At 57.6% G+C, this 22,965-nt stretch overlaps 10 protein-coding genes across 10 annotated transcripts; 4 read left to right on the top strand and 6 right to left on the bottom strand.

The window, feature by feature from the left end:
* Positions 1–54: 54 nt before the first annotated feature.
* BP01DRAFT_324489 (LEA domain protein) lies at positions 55–5,144 on the bottom strand. The gene is made up of 7 exons (XM_025572833.1): positions 4,234–5,144; positions 3,997–4,085; positions 3,817–3,924; positions 3,449–3,540; positions 2,644–3,191; positions 1,072–2,217; positions 55–1,009 (listed from the first exon to the last, which is right to left on the bottom strand). Exons 1-7 carry the CDS (start codon positions 4,795–4,797, stop codon positions 479–481), a joined length of 3,078 nt encoding a protein of 1,025 aa, XP_025428826.1. The 5' UTR covers positions 4,798–5,144; the 3' UTR covers positions 55–478.
* Positions 5,145–5,248: 104 nt separating this feature from the next.
* Positions 5,249–5,697, top strand: BP01DRAFT_359077 (uncharacterized protein). The gene has a single exon (XM_025575586.1). It carries the CDS (start codon positions 5,385–5,387, stop codon positions 5,679–5,681), a length of 297 nt encoding a protein of 98 aa, XP_025428825.1. The 5' UTR covers positions 5,249–5,384; the 3' UTR covers positions 5,682–5,697.
* A 420-nt stretch (positions 5,698–6,117) lies between these two features.
* Positions 6,118–6,795, top strand: BP01DRAFT_359076 (uncharacterized protein). Its single transcript, XM_025575585.1, has one exon. It carries the CDS (start codon positions 6,245–6,247, stop codon positions 6,422–6,424), a length of 180 nt encoding a protein of 59 aa, XP_025428824.1. The 5' UTR covers positions 6,118–6,244; the 3' UTR covers positions 6,425–6,795.
* BP01DRAFT_425268 (uncharacterized protein) lies at positions 6,788–7,569 on the bottom strand (the record flags this gene model as incomplete). The annotated part of the gene is made up of 1 exon (XM_025579738.1): positions 6,788–7,569. The coding sequence occupies one exon, from the start codon at positions 7,567–7,569 to the stop codon at positions 6,976–6,978; it is 594 nt and encodes a 197-aa protein (XP_025428823.1). The 3' UTR covers positions 6,788–6,975.
* Positions 7,570–7,701: 132 nt separating this feature from the next.
* Positions 7,702–9,656, bottom strand: BP01DRAFT_359075 (hydroxymethylglutaryl-CoA synthase). The gene has a single exon (XM_025575584.1). It carries the CDS (start codon positions 9,223–9,225, stop codon positions 8,128–8,130), a length of 1,098 nt encoding a protein of 365 aa, XP_025428822.1. The 5' UTR covers positions 9,226–9,656; the 3' UTR covers positions 7,702–8,127.
* Positions 9,657–10,590: 934 nt separating this feature from the next.
* Positions 10,591–13,946, bottom strand: BP01DRAFT_359074 (lysophospholipid acyltransferase family protein). Its single transcript, XM_025575583.1, has 7 exons — positions 13,180–13,946; positions 12,899–13,117; positions 12,595–12,850; positions 11,867–12,545; positions 11,511–11,822; positions 11,196–11,449; positions 10,591–11,146 (listed from the first exon to the last, which is right to left on the bottom strand). Exons 1-7 carry the CDS (start codon positions 13,727–13,729, stop codon positions 10,978–10,980), a joined length of 2,439 nt encoding a protein of 812 aa, XP_025428821.1. The 5' UTR covers positions 13,730–13,946; the 3' UTR covers positions 10,591–10,977.
* A 156-nt stretch (positions 13,947–14,102) lies between these two features.
* Positions 14,103–15,674, top strand: BP01DRAFT_345898 (pantoate--beta-alanine ligase PAN6). Its single transcript, XM_025573613.1, has 2 exons — positions 14,103–14,442; positions 14,506–15,674. The coding sequence occupies exons 1-2, from the start codon at positions 14,415–14,417 to the stop codon at positions 15,567–15,569; spliced, it is 1,092 nt and encodes a 363-aa protein (XP_025428820.1). The 5' UTR covers positions 14,103–14,414; the 3' UTR covers positions 15,570–15,674.
* A 186-nt stretch (positions 15,675–15,860) lies between these two features.
* Positions 15,861–18,416, top strand: dbp7 (putative ATP-dependent RNA helicase). The gene has a single exon (XM_025575582.1). It carries the CDS (start codon positions 15,988–15,990, stop codon positions 18,355–18,357), a length of 2,370 nt encoding a protein of 789 aa, XP_025428819.1. The 5' UTR covers positions 15,861–15,987; the 3' UTR covers positions 18,358–18,416.
* BP01DRAFT_345894 (WD40 repeat domain-containing protein) lies at positions 18,407–19,952 on the bottom strand (the record flags this gene model as incomplete). The annotated part of the gene is made up of 2 exons (XM_025573612.1): positions 19,680–19,952; positions 18,407–19,601 (listed from the first exon to the last, which is right to left on the bottom strand). Exons 1-2 carry the CDS (start codon positions 19,916–19,918, stop codon positions 18,407–18,409), a joined length of 1,434 nt encoding a protein of 477 aa, XP_025428818.1. The 5' UTR covers positions 19,919–19,952.
* Positions 19,953–20,174: 222 nt separating this feature from the next.
* Positions 20,175–22,924, bottom strand: BP01DRAFT_359071 (Zn(II)2Cys6 transcription factor). Its single transcript, XM_025575581.1, has 5 exons — positions 22,872–22,924; positions 21,664–22,812; positions 20,910–21,613; positions 20,698–20,862; positions 20,175–20,649 (listed from the first exon to the last, which is right to left on the bottom strand). Exons 2-5 carry the CDS (start codon positions 22,498–22,500, stop codon positions 20,265–20,267), a joined length of 2,091 nt encoding a protein of 696 aa, XP_025428817.1. The 5' UTR covers positions 22,501–22,812; positions 22,872–22,924; the 3' UTR covers positions 20,175–20,264.
* Between the last annotated feature and the right edge of the window lie 41 nt (positions 22,925–22,965).

Raw genomic sequence — 22,965 nt, 5'->3', positions numbered from 1 at the left:
GGAAAGGCTATGGTGTTGATGCTTGGAGTCTTGATTGTCGCTCGTTTCGTTCCTATTGGGATTTCTTGGGACTAGATGGATGCAATAGACGCATTTGGTGCTTGTATTCATGCTTGGGCGCTGGTTTGTTGGTAACCATGACTCGAAAATCAATAATCTGTCGATCAACTCACAATTGCCCACAGACACGATTCTCCTAATCAGAGACAAATCATTCGTATGCGATAAGATGAAGGCAAACTGCAATACTCCTCTTCATCCAGCGTGTCCCTCGCTATATTGAAGGTGCCGATCTTTTCCAGGACACAACCTGATTACGCGGCGCTTGCACAGCATCCACCAATTGCAATAAACATCAATACATCAAATTGCAGACATCACATTAACATACAGGTATCAGGCTCGCCATCACAAATACAGACTAATCGATAGACAAGATATAAGATCCAGACAAGACACCAAGGTTCGCACTCATCCTTTATTTCTTCTTGCGGCCAGTCAGGCCCAGGGCATCGGTCAGCGAGGTCAAGCCCAGGTTGCCAAGCAGCTTGTCGAGGCCCAGCCCACCAAGCAGGCCTCTCACCAAGCCACCCAGTCCCAGACCGTCGAGCAGGCGACCGACCAAGCCAAGCACACCGCTCAGCAGCAGGCCGACAGCGGCGATGATCTGGAAGAGAGGCTCGCTGAGCAGACCCCACAGCGGGTTGAGCTCCTTCTTGGCGTGAGGCATGCCGGCAATGCGCTTCTTGCCATTCTCGATGGTGCGCAGCACCGTCTCAGTGAGCTCCTTGAGCTGGTCCGCCAGTGCGTATTCTTCGGGAGAAGCCTCATGTGAGGCGGCGCGCGCCTTCGCAGCGGCCGCGATGTGTCCGTCGGGGTCGAGGGCCCGGATGGCCCCGTTGCATTCCTGGAGGATGTGACCACCTTCTTCGAGAAGGGGCTTCACATCCTTGACCAGCTGCTCCTCGTCTAATTCCTCCTTCGGGGTGCGGTCGGCCCTGTCAACGTGCTGGGGAGAAATGTTAGCGATTGGTTTGCGGCCAGGATGATTAGGGGCGGGCTGATCCTTACCTCAGAGATCATCTTACAGATGGGACGCAGGCGGTCCAAGGTGGATCCGACAATTGCGCTCATCTTCTTAGCCAACTGTCGGTCTTCCTCCTCTTTCTTCTTCGCATCCAACTCCTCCTGAGAGGGACCAGGCTCCTCGGGTTCGGGCTCGGGCTCGGGCTCCGCTTCAGGCTCAGGCTCAGGCTCGGGAATGTTCTCAATCAGGGTGCATTCACCGATCTTGTTGCCATCGTTGTCCACAACATATCCGTTGTCATCGATCTCCTTGCCGATCAACGAGGGGAGATCACCCGAGGTCAATTTGCCGATGAGGTTGCCATCCGCATCGCGCACTTCACCCTCCTTGTTGACCTTGCGGCCGGCCATGGGGTTGATGTTGCGCTTCTTCTCCTCGGGCTCCCAGCGCTCAGCCTTGCCGATAGGGTTGCCGTTCTTGTCGAGGATGTCGCCATCCTCGTCCACCTTGCGGCCCTGCAGCTTCTTAGCATCGCCCTCGATCACACGACCGATGATGCGGTCAGTGCCATCGGTCACCACGCCGTCCTTGCCGACGACAGCGTTCTCAAATCCGAAGAACGGGCCCTCGGCTTTCTGCTCCTCGGCGCCAGGGACGAGTTCAGCCTGGCCAATGACCTGGCCATTGTCACCCCAGATCTGACCCTTCTTGTCGACTTTTCGTCCAGCCAGTCCCTTGCCGCCCGAGACGACACGGCCGTAGACCTTGCCCGACCCGTCGACGACGTTGCCAGCCTTGTTGACAATCTTGCCCTCGAGGATGGAAAGATCCACCTCCTCGGGCTTCTCCTCCTCCGGCACTTCGTAGGGCTCGGCGTGGCCCTTGACACTGCCGAACTTGTCGACGATGTCTCCATCTTCATCGACCGTGCGTCCGCGGAGGTTCTTGATATCTCCCTCGGTGACCTTGCCGACAATGTTACCCTCTTCGTCTTCAACAAATCCATCCTTGTTGACCACAAGACCTTCCAGACCGGCAAACGGCCCCTCAGGCTTCTTCTCGCGCTCGTTCTCGGGAATGAGCTCGACACGGCCAATGGGCTTGGGACCGTCGTAGATGAGGCCGTCGTGGATCTCCTTTCCAGCCAACTCCTTCGGGTTACCCTCGACAACGCGACCGATAGGGACACCCTTGGGTCCGATCACGTAGCCGAGCTTGTTAGGGGTGAGGCCCTCCAGGCTGGAGAGGTCGATTGCCTCGGGCTCAGCCTCGGGCTCCTCCTCCGGGACTTCGTAGGGCTCGGCGTGGCCTTTGACACTGCCGAACTTGTCGATGATGTCTCCATCCTCATCGACCGCGCGTCCGCGGAGGTTCTTGATATCTCCCTCGACAACCTTACCAACAATGTTGCCCTCTTTATCTTCAACAAATCCATCCTTGTTGACCACAAGACCCTCCAGACCAGCAAACAGCCCCTCGGGCTTCTTCTCGCGCTCGTTCTCGGGAATGAGCTCGACGCGGCCAATGGGCTTGGGACCGTCGTAGATGAGGCCGTCGTGGATCTCCTTTCCGGCCAACTCCTTCGGGTTACCTTCGACAACGCGACCGATGGGGACACCCTTGGGTCCGATCACGTATCCGAGCTTGTTGGGGGTGAGGCCCTCCAGGCTGGAGAGGTCGATTGCCTCGGGCTCAGCCTCGGGCTCCTCCTCGGGCGCTTCGTAGTACTCGGCCTTGGCGATCACGTTGCCGTGCTTGTCGGTCACATCACCGTCCTCGTCCACGGGGCGACCCAGGACCTTCTTCGCGTCGCCTTCGACGATCTTACCGACACGCTTGCCGTTCTGGTCCTCCACCCAGCCGTCCTCGACGACGTGCAGGCCCTCCAAGCCGCCGAACGGAGGCTCATCGGGGTACTCTTCCGGAGCCAAAGTCTGGGCTCTGCCGATGACGTTGCCGCGATTATCCCAGAACTGGCCCTGGTCGTCCAGGGTAACACCGAGAGAGGCCAGCTTCTTCGCGTCGCCCTCGATCAATTCCCCAACGGGCTTGCCGGTGGCGGGGTCGATGATCTTGCCCAGCTTGTTGCACCGCAGACCTTCCAGGATGGACAGAGGGGGGAGCTCCTTCTCCTCCTTGCCTTCTTCGGGGGCTTCCTCGGGGGCTTCCTCGGTGGCTTCTCCGGGAGCCTCTTCCTGGGCAGTCTTGTATTCCTCCTCGGTGCCTTCGGGGGCCTCCTCGGGCACGCCTTCGGTTGCCGCTTCCGCGGCGTCCTCGGGGGCCTCCTCGGCCTCTTTGGCCTCGAGATCGGCAACGTCGGAACCAGGAGCCTCCGACTTGTCGTCGCCGAGAGTCTCCTGGGCCTCGGCCTCGGTGCCAGCGGCTTCGGTTCCTGGGGCCTGAGAGCCCTGAGCTTCCGACTTTTCGGCGGCCTCGTCGGCCTCAGTGCCAGCGGCTTCGGTTCCTGGCGCCTGAGAGCCCTGAACTTCCGACTTTTCGGCGGCCTCGTCGGCCTCAGTTCCAGCAGCCTCGGGCTTTTCTTCGCCGACTGCATCTTCGGGCGTGAGTTCCTCGCCGGAGACGTTGTCAGCAGTCGACTTGGGGCCGACGGTGCTCTGCTCCTCTTCGGGCGGCGGGGCAGAGGCCTTGGACTGGTCGGCCGCACTGCCGCCCGCCGCAGAACCGGTAGCCTTGGAGGCAGCCGTACCGGCGACACTGCCGCGCTGCTCGGTGGGAGCCTTGCTGGAGCCGGCAGCACTTCCGGCGGCCTCCTTGGCCTGCGAGGCAACATCCACGCGACCGAGGACATCCCCGTCGTCCCCGAGGATCTCGCCCTGCTCGTTGGGGACCTTACCAGCCAGCTCCGCGGGCTCGCCCTCCACGAGCTTACCCACGGTCTCGCCCGCATCATCCTTGATGGCGCCCGACTCGGAGACAGGCTTCCCCGCGAGATCAGCGATGTTGGTAACGGCAGCAGTCGCAGTATCAGCGGCCTGGTCGACAGTATCGGCCGCCTGATCGATGATACCATTAGTCTGCTCATGCTGACCTTCTTCTTCTTCTCCGTCGTCGTTGGCTTCTTCCTGCTGCTCCTCCTCCTTCTCCTCTTTCTTATTTTCAAACGCCTCGGCAAGCACATCGACGATGCCAATCAAATCGCCATCCTCGTCGAGAATCTCCCCGTTATCGCCGACGGTATAGCCGACCAAATCCTCCGGCTTGCCCTCGACCAACCGACCCACGGCATTGCCATCCTGGTCGTGGATCAACCCGTCCTCCCCGACCTCCAATCCCTTGAGGATGGAGAGATCAAGACGCTCGGGGTGGGACTCGGTCGGGCCCCCGTTCAGACTCGGGGTAGGCTGCTCCTGGTCCTGTCCGTCTTCTTCTTCTTCTTCTACTTCTGCTCCTCCTTCCTCTTGCTCGCCCTGCTGCTCCTGCTGTCCCTCCTCCTGGGTCTCAGCTTCCGGCTCAGGCTCCTGCTCAGGCTCCGCCTCACCCACGCGACTCTGCGCGCGGGATCCGGATGCCGAGGCGGAGGGCTGCAAGGCGGCCTCCTTGGGGGCGGGGACGGGCGAGTCGCGCTGCTCGGACTGCTGGCGCGGGGCGGACTTGCCTTTGGGGGTCGGGGTGGTAGGGAGGCTGGGGTCCTCGTCCTCGGTCTTCTCGGTGGTGCCGGATTTCTGGTGGCGGAGTTTTGGGGGGGTGCCTTTACGGGAGTCGGGGCTGAGGTTGAGTTTGGAGACTTTGCTGATGAAGGGAGAGGACATTTTGGTGGTTGTTGTGGTTGGATCGGTCAAGGTAGCTTAGCTTAGCTTAGCTCTTGTTGTGGTGTTCTTTATTGATACCTTGAAAGGTAATGCAGTAGCAGCAGCAGTAGTAGTAGTAGTATAAGTCACCACCAAATCCGATAGATCAAGCCAATGAACCTCAAACCTCGGAGAGTCGTCTTAAGTATCCTCAACCCTGGATGGAGTTGTCAAGGTATCGTAACACAGGAGGTGAATTAGGTATGAGTCGTGAGTTAATAAGTACAATACTAATATACAAGAGCCGTAGCTGTGTCGTATCTGTGTCGTAGTTCGTGGTGTAGTTCGTTGAATTGTAGTGCAAGCAGTTAAACCGAAATCAAAAAAGTAATGGGGAAAATCTAGAACCCCTTCCCCCAGCTGCGAACCCCCCTTTTTATGTCTGATATCCCCCCCCCCCCCCTCCTCCTTGGAGCTGTGCATCGTGACGAGGAGGAGCACGATGATGCCACCACCACCACCACCCAGTGAATTCACCAACCACCCAGCTACCCAATAACAGCTAGCCCAGCCACTAGCTACCAAGCACAGGACACGCAGATGACGAGATGCTAATGATGATGCATGGTGGTCTGCTCGGCTTGCACAGTTTGACAGCTCCATCCCACCTACGTCATGCGCTACGAGCCCGTCGCAGTGGGCGCGCTCGCTCGGTAAGCCCTACGCGTCACATCCGCAGGGATGCATGGCCTTCGTACCTGTCCGGAGTACCCAGGATGTACTGTGTACACGGACGGTCCTTGGGTACTTTGGTACGATGGTGGGTGGGTGGGTGGCCGGTGCAGGGCTGCGATCCAACGATTCATGAGGGGTGGGGTGTGTGGATACAGGACCGGGGACGATGACGGGCCCCGATGTTAGTATGTATGTAAGCTTCACACAGTAATACACTGCAGGAAAAGTGGGCGGGGTGGAGTGGGTGTAGATGCCGTGCTAGCATCATCGGTGGGCCCGTCTTCGGCCGAGCAGACCAGAAAACTCGGGGGTAAAGGAGGGGGAGGAAGGATTGCGATGGGTTGAAAATGCATGCAAGGCAGACGAGGGCAATCATCATTGCGTCAGGTTATGCAGGGATATTCTACTGTGTAGTGAATTGAAACCTGTCGATGTACCGGTACTTGGGCTGTACCTGTGTGGCTTGGAGATTGTACGTAAGTCTAGGTGGACAGTACATAGAAGGGAAGGGTTAGGGCACGCACCGTACATCAGCGTGCAGGAGCCGGACGAGCAGGTATAAAGCTGCGGATGATGCCCACCATGATTATGATGATGAGTGTGCAACTGATTTTTAGACGATAGTCACAGTCTTGCTGCATGCTGTGCGTTGGGATGAACGGACTACTATAGTAGACAATGGTACTGTACCTGGCAGTACTCTGTACTCCTGTCACTGCCCACGGATGAGATCATGACGGCTCCGTCCAGTCCAGCCAGCCAGGCTCCACCTTTCACCTCTCGGAGAATTTATCAAGCCAAGCCACACCACGAGTTAAATTGGAGCTCCCGCCCGCTCCCCGTTGCGTGGGTGACGTATCGATGTATCTGGGGGTCAGGACTGATGACGGTGGCGTATGAGTCCAATTTATGAATCGGTGTCGGTTCAGGTTCTCGCTACGTGAGTCAGGTTGATTTCATGCCAGCTAGAATTCTTTTCGGTGCAGCAAACAGACTCACTTCCTGGCTCACTACCGAATCACCCGTTAACTGTCAAGGAGTGACAAGCAACAATGGGGGGGCGATGCCAAGGCCACCATCCGGATCAAAAGCACTGACGTAATGGATGGATGGCTGACTAAGATCGCGTGGCGCTGCATTGGCCAAACACCAATGGTCTAGAATGCATGGATGTTAATATAAGTCTTAGTGGGATCGGCAGTGATGGGTCAAGAAGTAGTTTATTTATTCCATGCTAGTAGTCCTAAGTAGCTCCGTACTGCTACTGTGTGTACTGAAAATAATTACACGGCATAATGCTAACATCTGCATAATGTATACTTATCAATGAATGACTTGATATAACTTATATATTATCAATCAACAATCATACCATATCAACAACGCCAAACAAAATAATCTCCCGTCCCATTTCTGTTTGAAACTTACACCCACCACTGTCCTCCGCATACACCACACACAGACTCAACCCTTCCCCTTCATCCTCTCCCTCGATCTCTCTCTCTCCCCCACCACCCTCACATCTCTCCACACCTTCATCGTCTCCCCCCCAGCCAGTCCCTTCTTCACCTTCACCACATGCCCCTTGCGCACCCATCCCATCCCGGAACACCCCGCTTTCACCGCATTGTGCGCCGCCCCGCCCGCCATCGGGTCCAGAAACCGACTGACCTCGGGGTTCCCCGGACTGACGTACAGCGGGTCGTCGGTTCGATAATCGTCGAGGGCGCACTCGGCGTCCGAGGCCTGCAGCTCCAGCTCCGGGTCGGTGATGGTCGGATCGAACGACCACGGGTGGTGGGCGGCCGCGTCGTCGGTGCCGGACTTGGAGGTCTCGGTGGACAGGGGCCTGAGGAGGTGGCGGTCCAGGTCGGATTCGGGGTGTTTGTCGGGGCGGATGGAGGAGGATGGGGAGGAGGAGGAGGAAGCGGAGGAGGAAGCGGGGTGGGCGCTGATGTGGGGGTTGCGTTTTTGCAGTGCCCGACAGATGGGTTTCTGGCGGAGAGAAGGGAGGGCAGTGAGACAGAGGGGCCGTTGGAGGGTGGTTGTACGCCACATGTTTGTTGGGGTTTGAATGGTATATTGTATAGGGATGGTGGGAGCAGGTGTATAGTACTTCTTCGTGGATTCGTAGTATAGTAGACGTATTAGTAGTAGAGACGGACTGCAGTGTGCACTAACTTATTGTATTCTTTGAAGAGCAGTGAAGTCGACTTTGACCTTCGCATCCTGACGTCAAGAGACTCGACCTTCTTCGATGAACCATGGATGGAATCCCTGGCTGGCCTGTCATATCTGCAGTATCTACTCGCTACCACGAATTAAATCAGACGCTTCATCCTGTTTTGTGCAGTCGGGCGGAAACCTGGTTCGACAAGCTAATGTTGGGGAAACCCTGCTGGTCCGTCGCACGGAGTAGTACTTCGGCCAGATATCCAGCGATTCGCAGGGTGTGTAGCATTCCTGCCACCATCCACCTTTCCACAAATATTAACCATTAATTTGGTGATAGTTGCATGGAGGAAAGCGACAGTATACTCTCCAAGATCCAATCCACTATCCTGTGCTTGCTCACTACTGTAGCTCCACCGACACTGTACACATCCATCCATCCAGCTAAACCCTAACCTCATACTCCCTCCGAAACACCGCATCCACATACTTTAGATAATACGTCCCCGGCAGCAACGCCTCCACCTCTCCCTTGGGCACATAATCCTTCTGCTGGTACGCCCCCTCGCGCAGCCGCGACATCTCATCCCACACCTCGGGCTCGACGGACACCCGCGCCGCCAGCCGCCTGTGCAGATCCAACCGCTGCGCCATGCCACTCGTATCCCCCCTGATCGTCACCGTGAACAGGGAACTGGCCAGCCCGCTCCCGTAGCTGAACATCCCGATGCGTTTCCCCTGGAGCTGCTCACTGGGGACCGAAGCCAACAGACTGGCCAGCCCGGAGTACAAGCTAGCGGTGTACATATTCCCGCACTGGGCGGGCAGCAGCAACCCGGGCCTCACGCGTTGCTCGAAGCGGGCCTGCGTCAACTGCATGAGGGCCTTTTCCAGCGGCTTGTTCGCGCGCGTGCTCTCGTCATCCACCTTCCTGTCGCCGTCGACCAGCCCCCGCAGCTCCGGGGGGAGGATGCTCTCGCCCGCGCGCAGCAAGTCATTCCACAGCAGCCGGGCGTACGCTTTGGCCACTTGCTTGCAGTTCGGCGCGTGGAAGAGGAAGTAATCGAACGCATCGATGCCAACCTGTCTGCCCCCGGTCCCCGGCCCGCTCTGCTCCGCCCCCTCCTCCTCCCCCTCCTCCCGGAGCACCTTCTCGCACCACGAACGGTAACACGCATCCACCGCCTCCAAATAACACCTCCCGGACCCCGGGCCATCCACAAAGGGGCCCTCCCGCGCAAAGTCCGCTTTGAAGAAGTCCCACGCATGCCGCATGTACGAGGCGCGCGGGCCCGCCAGACACACCGGCGCCTCCGCCCCGATCAGCATCGCCACGCACCCCGCCCCGCCTGTCGGGCGCGCCGCCGCATCCTCGCGCCGGTACGCGGCGATGTCCCCGCAGACGACGATCGCGTCCCGCCCGTCCCAGGCGGAGGATTCGAGCCAGGCCACCGCGGCGAACAGCGCGGCGGTGCCGCCGTAGCAGGCGTTGGAGGTGTCGACCCCCTCGATGTCCGGGTTGGAGGGGTGGAAGAGCTGCATGAGGACGGTTTTGGTGGATTTGGAGCGGTCGAGGGGGGATTCGGTGCCGACGGAGAGGTAGCCGATCGAGGTAGGGGGGATGGCGTGGTGGGTGAGGAGGTGAGAGACGGTTGTTAGGGCTAGGCTGTTGATGTCTATTTTTTTTCAGTCTTTGTGAATCTTGCCTGGGGCTGAGGGTGGGGAGTGACCAGGAAGCTGAAAGGAAGGGGGGTCCGGGGGTTCTCCCCCGGAACGACTTGTGGGTAGGTAGTATCCCGATCGACAGAGCAGGATGGAGAGGAATAGGGTTAGGATGACTGAAGCATACCCTCGCGATCATCGCAGACACTCATGTTCGTCTGTCCCAGGCCGATGGTGTGTTTGCCCTCGCTGACGCCCATGTATTTCTCCAGTGCGGATTGGGAGACATACTGTTCTCCCTCAAGGGTCCCAGTCAGTCAGTGGCTGCTGTTGAAGGGGGGATTGGACAGACTGCCAGTGGACGACATACGCGACTGGGGAAATACACCTCAATGGCTTTGATGCCAACGTTCTGCGGACGGGTCGGACGGGTCATTTTGATAGAGTATCGGGTTGGAGTGACAGTCACAGTTAGGCGGAGGAAGAATGAAATGAACCAGTTCCCAGGAAGACTTGTTCTCTTTGGATTGCTTGCGCTGCTGCACGACCTCCCACCTGTCACCTTCGCAGTATTTATACCTCGTCTAATGTACAGCAGGGGTGGCTGGATTAGGCCCCAGTGCTCCCAGCTACGGTGTATATCCGAGCATACCAGGCCACTGTCCCTGCCACTGCCACGAGGATCTCGTCGGACCACCGGAACTTCTGATTCGGGCTGGAGGTGCGATGGGAAGAAAAGAGCCTAGTGTAGTGCTTAGCTTGATGCTTCTGAGGTGTCTTGGTGCGCGCCCCTCACGATCAGCCCATTGTCGCCGCAGGAACATCCTCGACGGGATACCTCTGGATCAGGTCCACACATTCTCATTTGTTCATGCGCTTCTAGTAATGCTGCGCGTCCTACGGCACTTAAGCATGCAGGTATTGTGGGGGAAGCTGGTGTTCTGAGACCGTGGCCCGGCGTATTCAATCACGTACTGCAGCTTCCTACGATAACATAGATAGGCCGCGAGTACTACCAGGTTCTGCTCAATGGAAGGATCTTTACAAAGGATACACTCCTCAACAACAGAGAGAAACTGAGCGTGGTTTGGGAGCACTGTGTTGGGGGGTATGCTCAATTCGCACTATGATACGGCCCGCTCGACATGTCTGTCTGATTTATATTACTGTGTGCGGTCACTTTGCGCAGTACTACAGATGATTGGAATGCTGCCATGTCTTGAGATGAGATTCTGTCCTAAGCAATGGCCAGGAGCACTGACTCAACAGCACTGCATTCAGTTATAATGAGTTATGCGGGGAACGCTCAGAACTTGCTTCTGGTATCGTACTCATGGCCAGCTGTGCGAGTATCTTAGACATTGGTCAAGGATATCACAAGATGCACCGGATCGGAATCTATCATCATACGTGCAGGACCACCACTGGCATGGTTTTGCAATCAAGTCGTGACTCGGTCCAGAACATCCACCATTGAAGTACATATATCTCAACATCCAGGTTGCTGGAATGACTGATGTGACCGAATGTCTGTACAGTACATCCTTACGTAGGCACAACCCAATCCAAACAAAACCCACGGGTATAAAACCTCTATGCTCCACCACTCACAGAACTACCCCCCGCTTCACATCACAACTTCGCCGCCGGCGCAATCGCCTTGCGCCTCACCTGCTGCACCGAGAAATCCACCTCCTCCGCCGGCGTCGGCCCAGTCGCGTCCTCGAATAACTTCCGCCCCACGAGGTCGGACATGCGCATCACCCGCGACGAAACCGTTGCACCGTCGCGGCGGTTTTTCCTGGTCTCCGTCAGTATCATCCAGCCACCAATCCGAGTGGAAGACTCACCCCTCCCGGCGGGATTGCGCGATCAACTCGGTAAAGTCCCACAGTCGACCGCGCGGGAGGACCTGGCCAGTTGCCGGGTCGCGCTCCGGAGTCCACTCCGGCGCCAGCCGCACGGACGAGGCCTTGGATTCCTTGCTTCTGGCGATGTGGATGATTCCTTCTTCGGCGAAGCGCTGGTACGAGTTCTTCAGGGTTTCTTTGTTGACGGCTTCGAAGTAGGAGAGGTCGCCTTGGTGGTACAGCGTTTTGCCGAGCTATTCGTATTGTGTTAGTGTTGTCTGCCTCTAGAAGACGTCTTGGAGGCGGGAGGCTTACAAGCTGGGCATTGTCTTGTGCTTTGCCCAGATCAATCCAGACATCTTTGGGAAAGTCAGACGGAGGCGTGAGCCCCAACAGCGAGACAGAACCCAGCCAGCAGGCTTCGATGAACGGCCAGATGAGGAAACAGTAGAAGTCGTAGTTCTCGCGTCCGCATTGGCGCTCCGCCTCGCTGAGCTCAACAGTAAGCGGGTTGCCCGATGGATCGCGACTGACGGTGATCACGTTGTCTTTCTCCAGACCCCGGAGGGTCTTGTCGAGATTGGTCGTCAGTCCTTCGGGAGGGAAGATGAACTCGCCGCGGAAAAGCTGCTGCGATTAGCTAATGCCGGCAACCGAACCAAGGGACATACCTGGGAGAGGAAGGAGACCTGATTCAAGAGGTCAGGGAATGACATTCGCTGGTAGGACGGCCCGCCGCCTTGTTTGATTCGCGTGTACATCGCCGCCGAGACCAGGGCCTCGGTGATGAAGAGATGGATCGTCATGTTGCGGTAGAAGGAGAGCTGGAAGCGGTCGACCGCATAGTACGTCGACTCCACCAGCCCTGCCACCTTACCGACAATCTGCGGCCCCAGAACTTCCAACGCGCGGTCCACAACAACTTCAGTAGGGTATCGGTAAAAGTGCGCGACGCGGCCTCCCTTGGCTCGGACCCGTTCACAGAGCCATTCGACCCGTCGGACAAGCTCTCCCTTGCCCACACCGCGACCACGCAGAGTCAGTAGGACCGTTCCGACCAGCGCAGTAGGCATCATGACAGATACATTATTGATATCAGACAGGACCCTATACCCTAATGATCTCAAAACGCGGCCTCTCTCGGCAGTGCTTAGCTTCTGGCTTCCGATGTCGCCGATCGGATCAGGCAGCCGCGTCAACTGCTGGGTGATGAACTCTTTCAAGCTCCATGGTTCATGGAAGCGAACGTCTACCCGACCAAGCTTCAATGATAAGACTGAAGACGACGAAAGAAAATCCGCCAGGTTTTCCTTCCGTTTCGGCTGACCCAGGAGCTCGCTAATGTAGGACCTGGGTGGTTGTTAGCATACGCCACTAAACCAGGACCCGACCGCCGTACTCAGTCTCGATGACCTTGTCATATTGTGTACTGACAGGGCAGATGATCGTGTCCTCCACACGGCCCGACAGTACGCTATCCAGAATAAAACTGAGGATCCCGAACTTGGGCGACAGAAGCTTCCCCGTTCGGGATCGCCCACCTTCGATAAAACACTCGAAATTGAACCCCTGCTGTAGAAGCGTGTCGATATACGCCTGCACGACGGTGTTATAAAGCGGATCATTACCAAAACTCCTCCGAATCCACATCGCACCTGCGCCCATCAGTACCGCAAAACCAACACGAGGGGTGGGAATCCTACCGGCATGCTGCAAGAATGGGCCCACCAGCGGGAAGTTGAGATTGTCGCCCGCCACCACCACCGGAAGCCCAATACCCAGACGATAACAGATCAACTGCAGCGACACATAGTCCACGTGGGACTTGTGGCAGGGCAGGAACACGATGGACCGTTTCTTCCGCGCGGCCTCTTCCGCCACGGATCTCAAGCGAAGGACCTCCTCGCTGGATACGTGAATGCCTAGACCGATCAGCAACCGCCTCAATAAAACTACCTTACCCTCCCCAGAATGGCAAACCTACCCTGATGATAAGCCCTGGTCAGCAGCTGCGTAGCCACGTAGTACGCTCCGCGAATAAACCTCTTGCTCTCCATCTTGCAAATCATATTATCCAGCATCGAGTCGACCACTTCCTTCAAATGAGCCTCAAGCTCGTTTCTGCGATGAATCTTCTTGGCTTCCCGCGGCCCAGGGTTCACATCCAACAAGCCCTCCTTCTCCTCGACGGCCAGGCGCAGCTCGGCCAGCTCCTTCACTTTGCCCTGGAGCAGCGGGCTGGCAAGAATGCGGGACTTCATGCGGTCGGAGAAGCCCGGGTAGAAGATGGGCTGGCCGATGACATCGTTGTAGGCGCGCCAGCCCGTGCCGGACATGTAGAGACTGACTTCGCGGAGGAAGTCGAAGGGGTTCTCGCGGAACCGCGCCATGTGGCGGACGAGATTGCGCTCGGGGATCTGATCATCCTGGGGTTCCGGGCCGCCGGTGACGCCGCTGGGGTGGATGGTGACTTTGTTGCCCACGATCTCGAGATCGGGGGCTGATTCGCCGACCGAAGGGTTGTCGGAGGGCATCTCGCTCAGACGGCGGGTAAAGGGGACCCGGATAGTGTTATGGAGGTGGTTTTGGTTGGACAAGTGTGACAATCGAGTTGAAGAACTATCATTGACGCATTGAGAGATGCAACATGATCAGGTTAGGGGGCGCGGATAGGCAGACAAAGCCATGATCCGAAAGCGCGTGGACGCTGGGGAGAGAGGGGAAATTGGAGTACCAAAATGGGAGGGAGGGAGATCATCCCCCAACATTTCCCCAGAGTAGCGGGACCGAGGCGTGAAGGGGGGAAAGTAAGCCTGCTCACGTGAAGATTGCCGTGTATGCAGTGTATGCAGTGTATGCATTGTTTACACTGTGTGCACCATCCGTCCCGTCCGCATCAGCCAAGAGGCAAAGGATGAGCTCAACGCAGCAGTCATCAGCACGATCATCCACCTCTTTGACTCGATGGTTTCGGGATGGACCGCAAAGCATCCATGCCATTCTTTCCAGATGTCCTGAGCTCTCAGGCCATCGCCAACATCCAGCCCAACCAGTGACCGGTCGGTCGTACACGACAGCCACTGTCACTTGCACCTGAAACGGTAGAAGCTCCACAGCGGGGACCACCGCCCGCCGCACGCCGCAAAAGAAGCATCTCGCCGAACAACACCGGAAAACCATTCTTTCACCTCAAGGTTCACCCTGCAAACAACACAAGCCATGTTTACCTGGCGACGGCAATTCTCCAGTACGTCTCATCCCATAGCCCCCCTCTTCATCCCACCCACCTGTCTAACATACTCGCAAACAGCCGCCGCAACCCTCCTCAAAACCGCCGCCATGGCCCCCTCGCAACCCACCACCTCCTTCCAAGTCTTCCGCGACGTCCCCCCTCTCCGCACCCTCCGCCGCCAAATCCTGGAATCCAACCGCACTGTCGGCCTGGTCCCCACCATGGGCGCACTCCACGAAGGCCACCTCTCCCTGATCCGCCAAGCAGCGTCGGAAAACACCGACGTGGTCGTCAGCATCTTCGTGAACCCCACGCAATTCGGCGTGAACGAGGACCTCTCCAGCTACCCACGGACATGGGACAGCGATGTGGCCAAGCTGGAGCAACTCAACGCCGAATTGACGGCCCACAACACCCACGGGCGTATCACGGCGGTGCTCGCCCCGACCGCCCAGGTCATGTACCCAACGCTTCCCCCCTCGTCGGAAATCGACGGGGATGGGTCGTTTGTGACGATCACGCCCATCAGCAGGAAGCTGGAGGGGGCGTCGCGCCCCGTGTTTTTCCGCGGGGTGGCGACGGTGTGTATGAAGTTGTTCAATATTGTGGGCGCCGAGCGGGCGTATTTCGGGCAGAAGGATGTGCAGCAGACCGTGGTGATCAAGCGGATGGTGAAGGATTTTCATGTGGATACGGAGATTAAGATTGGGCCGACCGTGCGCGAGGCGGATGGGCTGGCGATGAGTTCGCGGAATGTGTATCTGGGGAAGAGGCGGCGTGAGGTCGGTTTGGTGCTGTACCGCGCGCTCCGGGCGGCGGCGGAGCAATACCACGCTCATGGGAAGCTGCAGCGCAGCCAGATTCTGGAGGCGGCGGAGCGTGTCACGAAGGAGGTGATTGCGGAGCAGCGGGGGTTGGCGCCGGCGGAGCGCGCGCTGTTCGAGGTCGACTACATCTCCCTGGCGGACCCGGATACGCTGGATGAGCTGGAGGTGGTGGACCCCAGCAAAGGGGCGATTCTGAGCGGGGCGATCAAGATGGCGCCGCTGGAGGAGAGCAGGGCCGGCGAGGACTGCGGGCTGGGCGAGGGCAAGGTGCCGGTGCGGTTGATCGATAATTTGATCTTTGCGCCGCGAGTGTAGAGTTCGGTGGTAGGTACAAAGAGCAGACTACACGATGCATACATATACCCAGAGTACTCGATACACATGTTCACAGACAATGTGAACTAGTAGATTTACATACATATAAACATTCATTTATCAGGGTTACTGTAACCTGCAAATCACGGGATCCATCCATCCAAGTAAATCCCCAGAAAAGGAAAATAGGGCACAGCCAGAGGGTTCGGAAGGTGCATCGGCCCGAGGAAAATTTCCCAACCCAACAGCAGCTCTCGAGTCTCCCCCCCTCCGCAGTTCCGCCCCGACCGCCGCAAAACAGAGTCTGGACTCAGAAAAGAAAAGAAGAAAAACTTCAACCACAAAACAGGATCTCCCTTCACCATCCTCCGTCTTTTCCCTATCCACATACACAATCCCACCAAACCCTACTCTTAAAATGGCCGACGACGGCCTCCTCCTAAACTTCACCCTAGGAGGCGACACCGTCCTCAAACCAACCACGACGAAGGTGAAAGGCGGCACTTGGCGCGACCGACTCAGCGCAAAGAAAATCGCCGCCAACCGCAAGACCCCGCGCGACCCCAACGCTCCGAAACCCGAATCCAAGAACCCGAATCGCATTGCCGTATCATCATCGCGACCCGTCAAGCGCCAACGGACGGACGACTCCGGTGCAGCCCCTTCCCCACACTCCTCGCGGCAACACAACACGACCCAAAACCAGTCGGCTCGGCCGTTTGTCTCGTCGCTATTCACAAAGAACCCCGTTCCGCAGAATGTGGAGGAGACTAACAACAAAGACGGGGGGGAGGAGGTGGAGGAGGCGAAGCCGACGAATGCCCCGTTGATTGATGGGTTGGATACGTTCACGAACTTGGGACTCTCCGAAACGCTGGCGGCGCATTTGCTGACCAAGTTGGGAGTAAAGGCGCCGACGGCGATTCAAAAGGCCTCGATCTCCCAGCTGCTGAAGGAGGAGAGTGATGCGTTTATCCAGGCGGAGACCGGGTCGGGAAAGACGATGGCGTATCTGCTGCCGCTGGTGCAGCGGTTGATGACGATCTCGAAGGCGTCGGCGGGGGCGGGCATGCCGTTGGCCAAGGGCAGTGCGTCTGCGGCAGACTCGTCGGTCGTGCACCGTGACAGCGGGCTGTTTGCTATTGTGCTGGCGCCGACGCGTGAGTTGTGCAAGCAGATTGCGGTCGTGCTGGAGGGGTTGTTGCGGTGCGCGCACTGGATCGTGGCGGGGACGGTGATCGGTGGTGAGAAGAAGAAGTCTGAGAAGGCGCGGTTGCGGAAGGGGTTGAATATTCTTGTCGCCACGCCCGGTCGGTTGGCGGATCACCTGGAGAACACGCAGGCGCTGGACGTGAGTAACGTGCGGTGGTTGGTGCTGGACGAGGGCGATCGGTTGATGGAGCTGGGGTTCGAGAAGGAGCTGCAGGGGATTATTCAGAAGCTGGATGCACGGCAGCGGCCGAGTCGCATCCCGGGTGTGCCGACGAAGCGGACGACAATCTTGTGTTCGGCGACACTCAAAATGAACGTGCAGAAACTGGGCGAGATCAGTCTGAAGGATGCTATCCATGTGCAGGCGGACCCGGCCGACGAGGACCCCGACGCCCAGAAACACAAGGACGAGGACGAGGCATTCCGCGTCCCCGCGCAGCTGAAGCAGTCGTACGCGATCGTCGCCGCCAAGCTGCGACTGGTCTCGCTGACGGCCTTCATGAAGCGAACGTTCATGCGCAAGGGCTCCGTGATGAAGGCAATCGTGTTCGTGTCGTGTGCGGACTCTGTGGATTTCCACTTCGAGCTGTTCACGCGCAAGCTGAAGGACGAGGAGGAGGCAGAGAAAAATCCCGAGAGTGACAGCGATAGCAACTCTGACTCGAGCGAGGACGACGAAGACGACGACGACGAGGACAAGCAGAAGAAACAGCAGCACAAGGCCAACGAGCACGGCACCGTCGCACTGGCCACCGCATTCTCCAACCCCTCCAATCCCGTCATGCTGCACAAACTGCACGGCTCGCTGCCGCAGCACGTCCGCACTGCAACGCTCGGCGCATTCGCGCGCAGCCGCGAAGCCTCGGTGCTGATCTGTACCGACGTGGCCTCGCGCGGTCTCGACCTGCCCAACGTCGACCTGGTTGTGGAGTACGATCCGGCGTTCAGCGCGGAGGATCACTTGCATCGTATCGGACGGACAGCGCGTCTTGGTCGGGATGGCCGCGCCCTGCTTTTCCTAATGCCTGGCTGCGAGGAGAACTACGTCGACATCCTCAAGCGCGGCTACCGCGACGGGGGCAAGGCGCTGCAGCGACTGAACGCGGATGACATCCTGAAGCGCGGGTTTGGCGGGAACGTGCAGGCGCAGAGCAAGGACTGGGAGGTCAAGACGACTGACTGGCAGATGGACGTCGAGCGGTGGGCGGTCGACAACCCGCAGTACCTGGAAATGGCGCGGCGGGCGTACCAGTCGCACATCCGGGCGTACGCGACGCACGTCGCCAGCGAGCGCCACATGTTCAACATCAAGGAGCTGCACCTGGGCCACCTGGCCAAGAGTTTTGCGCTGCGCGACCGACCCAGCAAGATCAATGTGCCGGGGCTGCGGCAGAGCACGAGCGACGCCAAGAAGGACTTCAAGGCGGCGCGCAGCACGGTGGGAGGGAAGAAGCGGAAGGCGGGCGATGATGATGATAATTCTCGGGGCGCGACGGATGTATCTCTGGCGGCGCAGAAGATGAGAGCGAAGATGAAGGAGCATATGGCGGGGGCGAACGAGTTCAACCTTGCTTAACCGCTGGAATTTATCATGTAAATAGTCAATGAAAAGCACTCGTTGCAGGCTAATAGATATCCCACAAGGAGATTTTGCCATCCTTGGACCCAGCAGCCACCCAATGGGTGCGTTGGACCTTTTCGTTTCGTCGTCGGTGAAGGACAGCCAGGCTGCGGCTGCTCCCTGTGCCTTCATCGTCGCATGTAGGATCTTTCTCACCACTCTCGAGAACCTCCGCCAAAGCAACAGCATAACACCCCTCCTTATGCCACTTCAACACCGCCACTTCCTTCAGCGTCTTTCCCGAGTACACCCTGACGCGCGCATCCCACCCGGCCGTCGCCAGGATCTTCCCATCACTCCGCACCCTCAGCCCCTGCTGCCCTGCATGCCGCGTATCAACGATCTTGATCGCCTCCGTCTGAATCCCCGCGCTGGCCCTCGGAGAGTCGAGGAGCGTAAGAGGATGCTTGACGACCCGCGCATCCGCCGCCGAGGAACACACCCATTCGCCAGTTGGCGCGATATCGAGTGCCAATACCGGCTGATCGTGGGTGCGGTTCGCATACAGCTTCTCCCATTTCCATTGCTGTCCTTCTTCCCACTTCCATTGCTGCTCTTCTTCGGAGGTTTCCGCGGCCCTTGGGGCTGATAGTGGTACCTGACAGCGCAGAACCAGAACATGCCCGTCCTCGAACGCTGCAGCTAGGAACAACGACCTCCTGGAATACCCCGTAGCATCCCCCGCGCCACCCCCGGGCGGTGCGAGAAACAGTGACAGAGCCATCACCATTCCGGTCTTGACCTGGGAGTCGGCGGGGATCGTGCAGATGCGCTTCTCGGAGGGGAGGTGGAAAAGGTCGATGGCGCCGGAGTTGAGGGCGTTAGGAACGGCGATTATTGCTGGGGTTGCTGCTGGTGATGCTGGTGCTGCTGGTGATGCTGGGGTTGTTGCTGCTATTGGCGCAGTGCTAGGGACCTCTGCTCCGCTCTGCATCTCCCCTGAGCTAGCGCTTTCTTCCACAGACACGAAAGAAGGAGGAGGAGAAGGAGAAGGGAGGCACAGCAACCCAAACGCGCAAAAGTTCAACGCATTAACCGCCAACGAATGCAAAAGCCACGGCTGGGCAGCTGAACTGGCAGCGGCTCCAGCACCAGCACCAGCACCGGCAATCTCAACCGGCAACTCCCTCCCCAGCACCCCCTCCTCCTCATCTCTCCGGGCATACCTCCAAACGCGAAGTTTATGATCGCGACCATGTCTGCATTCATTAGTTAGCATAGCGATCACACACCAGATGAATAGGAAAAAAAAAGAAAGAAAGAAAGAAAAAGCTCACGTATAAACCACCGTCCCCCCGGTCCAGCCATCCATCTCACCTCTCACCTCCAGAATCGCACCATCATGGGCCTTCCAAACGGCAACGGGCCGCTTGGTGACTACATCCCAGACGACGATCCAGCCCTCGGCGTCACCGGAGATGAGGCGGCGGTTCTGATCGAAAAAACGGAGGGCGTGGATGGGAGCCGCGTGGCCGCGGAGGATGTAGGTTGGTGTTGCGGGGTTTTGATATGGCATTCTAGGTTTTTCAAAGGGGGTGTGTGGATTTAAGATATGGGAATATAGGTTGGGGAAATGTCAAGTTAATGGAGGAAACTGGCTCGGGTTTCTGGGACGCGGAATGGAAACGCGTCTTGGCGTTTCTGGAAGCCGAGATCGAAGGGTTACTGTATCTGATTCCACCGGATGTGCTTTTATGACTTTGCGATGGGTTAAGACTGGTAACACCAAACGAGACAGGAAATCTAATGGATTGAGCTGAAATATCATACAAGCACGGTCTATGCACCAAAGAGACCTCCTCTCACCGCAGTACCAAGCAAACGCCAAGAGCCTCAATCTATACTACAACCACTATAACCGACTACAACCCAAATGAAAAGTCCAACGCTCGATGCGGCGCAACATAATGATCCTGATACGGATGGTTTTCCATCGAGAAATCCGCCGTCGCCATGAGCGGATTGACCGCCCCGGTCATCCTAGCCGGCGGAATATGGCTGGGTCGCAGAGCTTGCTGCTGCTCATTGCCGAACATCGCCACAATCTCCTCCGACGTGGCCATCGGCGGGCCATGATGGCTGCTCCAGCCCCACGCCGCCTGTAGTTCGTTCTTGACATTCTCCGCCCGCCACCCCGTCTCCTTGATGATGTTATCCAAGATCTCAAAGACCTCGTGCTGGGCTTCTCGTGTTACGAGACATCCCGCGGCGATGGCGAGGAAACGGATGGACAGGCTGGCTACGCCGCTAAGACTCGGTCAGCTTGCAGGAGCACTAAGTCTAGAGAAAACTCACCGATCCTTGGAGTGCGCAACAATCCCGCAGATATCCCGCGCATGGCCTTGTTGGATGGTCTGCATCTCGGCGCTGAACTCGGACTCGAGAGGATTTGTTTTGGTTAAGAGGAGGCGAGTAGTATGATAAAGAAGTTGCGCCACAATCGTCGAACGTTTGATAAGCCTTCCCCAGTCAGTCTAGCATACTACAGGTCCCGAAACCGCACTTACCAGATCTCCGGAAACACCGACTTGGAGTTGGTCTGCCACGAATGGAGATAGCCCACCGGCATCATAGATCGCGGCACGGCCCTGGCCCATTGGTCGCACCACTCGTTATACATACACCATTCCTGGTAACGCTGGCTTACCTGTGTATCACTCATCGAATCCTCCACGCCCTGGTCCTGACCCGTTGACCGGAAATTCGCGACCTTGGCACAGATAAAAACCATTTTGTGAGTCCACGCTTCTTCGTTGCCGGCCACGCTGGGCTGGGCCTGGTCGAACTCCAGCTCAACCCCCCAAGAGTCTGGGTTCCAAGAAAGCGCCCAGTTGAAGTGCAGACAACTGATCAACTCCATGCTCACATTCAACCAGAAACATGCACCGCCGAGACCTGGTGTCTTCGCATCCCAGCTGCATTCTTTGATCAGTGCTCTAGCTCCGGCGATATGACTCATGCCCTGAATAGGTCGACCCGACATCAGCTCGTAGATGTTCAAGAGAATGGCCGTGGTGGCACATAATGCAGAATCGCGGTCGGGATCCTGCAAGGAGCGCAGAAGATACTGAGAAGCTTCATCATGGAACAGGGCAGCCTTCTCCTCTCCGTAAGACGTGTTGACGTGAAACAGATGCCGCGCCCCACAGGCCAAAATAGCCTTGAAGAGCATTGGCTCCTCCAACGCATGGAATGGTAAGACGTGGGTGAACTGCACGTGTTAGCTTGCTTGAGCCATTCATCAGGATCTGCTCAACTCACATGTTGCACCGCATCCATAGAGTCCATCCACAGCCCAACTTCCTCCACGAACACTTGCAGAAGAAAGACCTCCTCTGGGTTGTTGAGGCACGTATGGTTAGTCGAGTTGATATGGCCATGCCGTGTCGATCTGAAGGGGGCATATGAAGTGCTTGGGTCTGGAAACGGAGATACCGGAGGAAGGCTATTGAGCGAGGCGCCAAGATTCTCGGACGGGACATTCCCGAGCCCTTGCATGTAGCTGTCCTTAGTTGTGATGGGCGTGTTCGAGTTCAGAGACCCCGTCTTGCCTGGAGTCTCGGACTCCTCGGCAACAAGTGGAGGGTACCTCTCAAATCCTCCCACATATTCTGACGCAATGATGCGAGACTCGTCTCGGAAGGTAACCCGATTGCCCTGTAGGCGCACCACACAGTGCGGGGGCGTCGCGGTCTGAGTATCTATAAAATTCAAGCGGATACCACGCCTGCATATCCTGCCCGATTTGCGGCAGTTCTGGCATTGATGAAGGGCCTCGTCACACTTCAGATGCCGCTCTCGACATGTTAAACAGCCGGTGCGGACCCGCCTAGGCTTCGTCGCGGCCTTGCCTTTCCGTTTACCGCGACCAGCCAATGTCCGGGGCGTGTTCACAGAAGTGCTATTGGGAGTTGAAGCCCCTCCTTCGTCAGAGGGCGTCGGAGTCGTCCCTTGAGGGGTGACTTCAGCGGCTAACAAGGGGCTCTGCTCGTCCAGCTCCAGGTCAGGCATATCCGCGACAGCCCCAGCATCCGTCAAGTGCAGCGCAATGTCAAGGTCCAATGTCGGCAAGACATGGTCGTCGACTGTAGAGGCCATAGCAGACCGGTCTATCATATGATGTCTATCCTAGGCTGTAGGTAGTTTATCGACCCGATGCGATCATCCACAAGCCCCAATTCAGCCCCAGAGACGGTGACTCTGCATTGTGACAATATCGACAGCCGCCGTGAAGGCTATTCCTGATCTGCACACCCGATTCACATGTGGCAGCAGTGGCTCGTCGGGAGGAATGGGGTGACTGGCGGGAGTCTGCCGTGTAGGGAAGATTCACAAATGACCGCTGTCTGGGAATTGAATGCATGTGCATCGGCCGCTGAGGTGAGGCTCGGAAACGGTGAGGACGCTTATCTAGAATGGAAAAAAAAGGTCAGCCTGTGAGATCATAGCAAGGGTACTCGAATACGAACATCGAAGGAGATGCAGCTCACACAGCGCCTCTGTATGTCTGGACAAATGGGTGAAAGGCTGAAAGGCTCACTGGCCGAGATCTCAAAAGATTTG

The sequence above is a fragment of the Aspergillus saccharolyticus genome, assembly GCF_003184585.1.
Source record: "Aspergillus saccharolyticus JOP 1030-1 unplaced genomic scaffold BP01scaffold_31, whole genome shotgun sequence".
Taxonomy (NCBI): Eukaryota; Fungi; Ascomycota; class Eurotiomycetes; order Eurotiales; family Aspergillaceae; genus Aspergillus; species Aspergillus saccharolyticus.
This window is presented reverse-complemented; position numbering and strand designations above follow the sequence as displayed.

What these genes read in the sequence shown, in the direction of transcription:
- BP01DRAFT_359075 (XM_025575584.1), bottom strand. Translation starts at nt 9,225, where the DNA reads ATGCAGCTCTTCCACCCCTCCAACCCGGACATCGAGGGGGTCGACACC.
- BP01DRAFT_359077 (XM_025575586.1), top strand. Translation starts at nt 5,385, where the DNA reads ATGCTAATGATGATGCATGGTGGTCTGCTCGGCTTGCACAGTTTGACA.
- BP01DRAFT_345898 (XM_025573613.1), top strand. Translation starts at nt 14,415, where the DNA reads ATGTTTACCTGGCGACGGCAATTCTCCA. An exon ending in CTGGCGACGGCAATTCTCCA is followed by an intron (nt 14,443 to 14,505) that starts GTACGTCTCATC and finishes ACTCGCAAACAG; the next exon opens with CCGCCGCAACCCTCCTCAAA.
- BP01DRAFT_359071 (XM_025575581.1), bottom strand. Translation starts at nt 22,500, where the DNA reads ATGGCCTCTACAGTCGACGACCATGTCTTGCCGACATTGGACCTTGAC. An exon ending in CTATGGATGCGGTGCAACAT is followed by an intron (nt 21,614 to 21,663) that starts GTGAGTTGAGCA and finishes TAACACGTGCAG; the next exon opens with TTCACCCACGTCTTACCATT. An exon ending in TCGGTGTTTCCGGAGATCTG is followed by an intron (nt 20,863 to 20,909) that starts GTAAGTGCGGTT and finishes TGACTGGGGAAG; the next exon opens with GCTTATCAAACGTTCGACGA.
- dbp7 (XM_025575582.1), top strand. Translation starts at nt 15,988, where the DNA reads ATGGCCGACGACGGCCTCCTCCTAAACTTCACCCTAGGAGGCGACACC.
- BP01DRAFT_359074 (XM_025575583.1), bottom strand. Translation starts at nt 13,729, where the DNA reads ATGCCCTCCGACAACCCTTCGGTCGGCGAATCAGCCCCCGATCTCGAG. An exon ending in CCCATTCTTGCAGCATGCCG is followed by an intron (nt 12,851 to 12,898) that starts GTAGGATTCCCA and finishes TGATGGGCGCAG; the next exon opens with GTGCGATGTGGATTCGGAGG. An exon ending in CACAAGACAATGCCCAGCTT is followed by an intron (nt 11,450 to 11,510) that starts GTAAGCCTCCCG and finishes CAATACGAATAG; the next exon opens with CTCGGCAAAACGCTGTACCA.
- BP01DRAFT_324489 (XM_025572833.1), bottom strand. Translation starts at nt 4,797, where the DNA reads ATGTCCTCTCCCTTCATCAGCAAAGTCTCCAAACTCAACCTCAGCCCC. An exon ending in AGGGCAAGCCGGAGGATTTG is followed by an intron (nt 4,086 to 4,233) that starts GTCGGCTATACC and finishes ACGACGGAGAAG; the next exon opens with AAGAAGAAGGTCAGCATGAG. An exon ending in ATGTCCTCGGTCGCGTGGAT is followed by an intron (nt 3,541 to 3,816) that starts GTTGCCTCGCAG and finishes GCTGGAACTGAG; the next exon opens with GCCGACGAGGCCGCCGAAAA.
- BP01DRAFT_359076 (XM_025575585.1), top strand. Translation starts at nt 6,245, where the DNA reads ATGACGGCTCCGTCCAGTCCAGCCAGCCAGGCTCCACCTTTCACCTCT.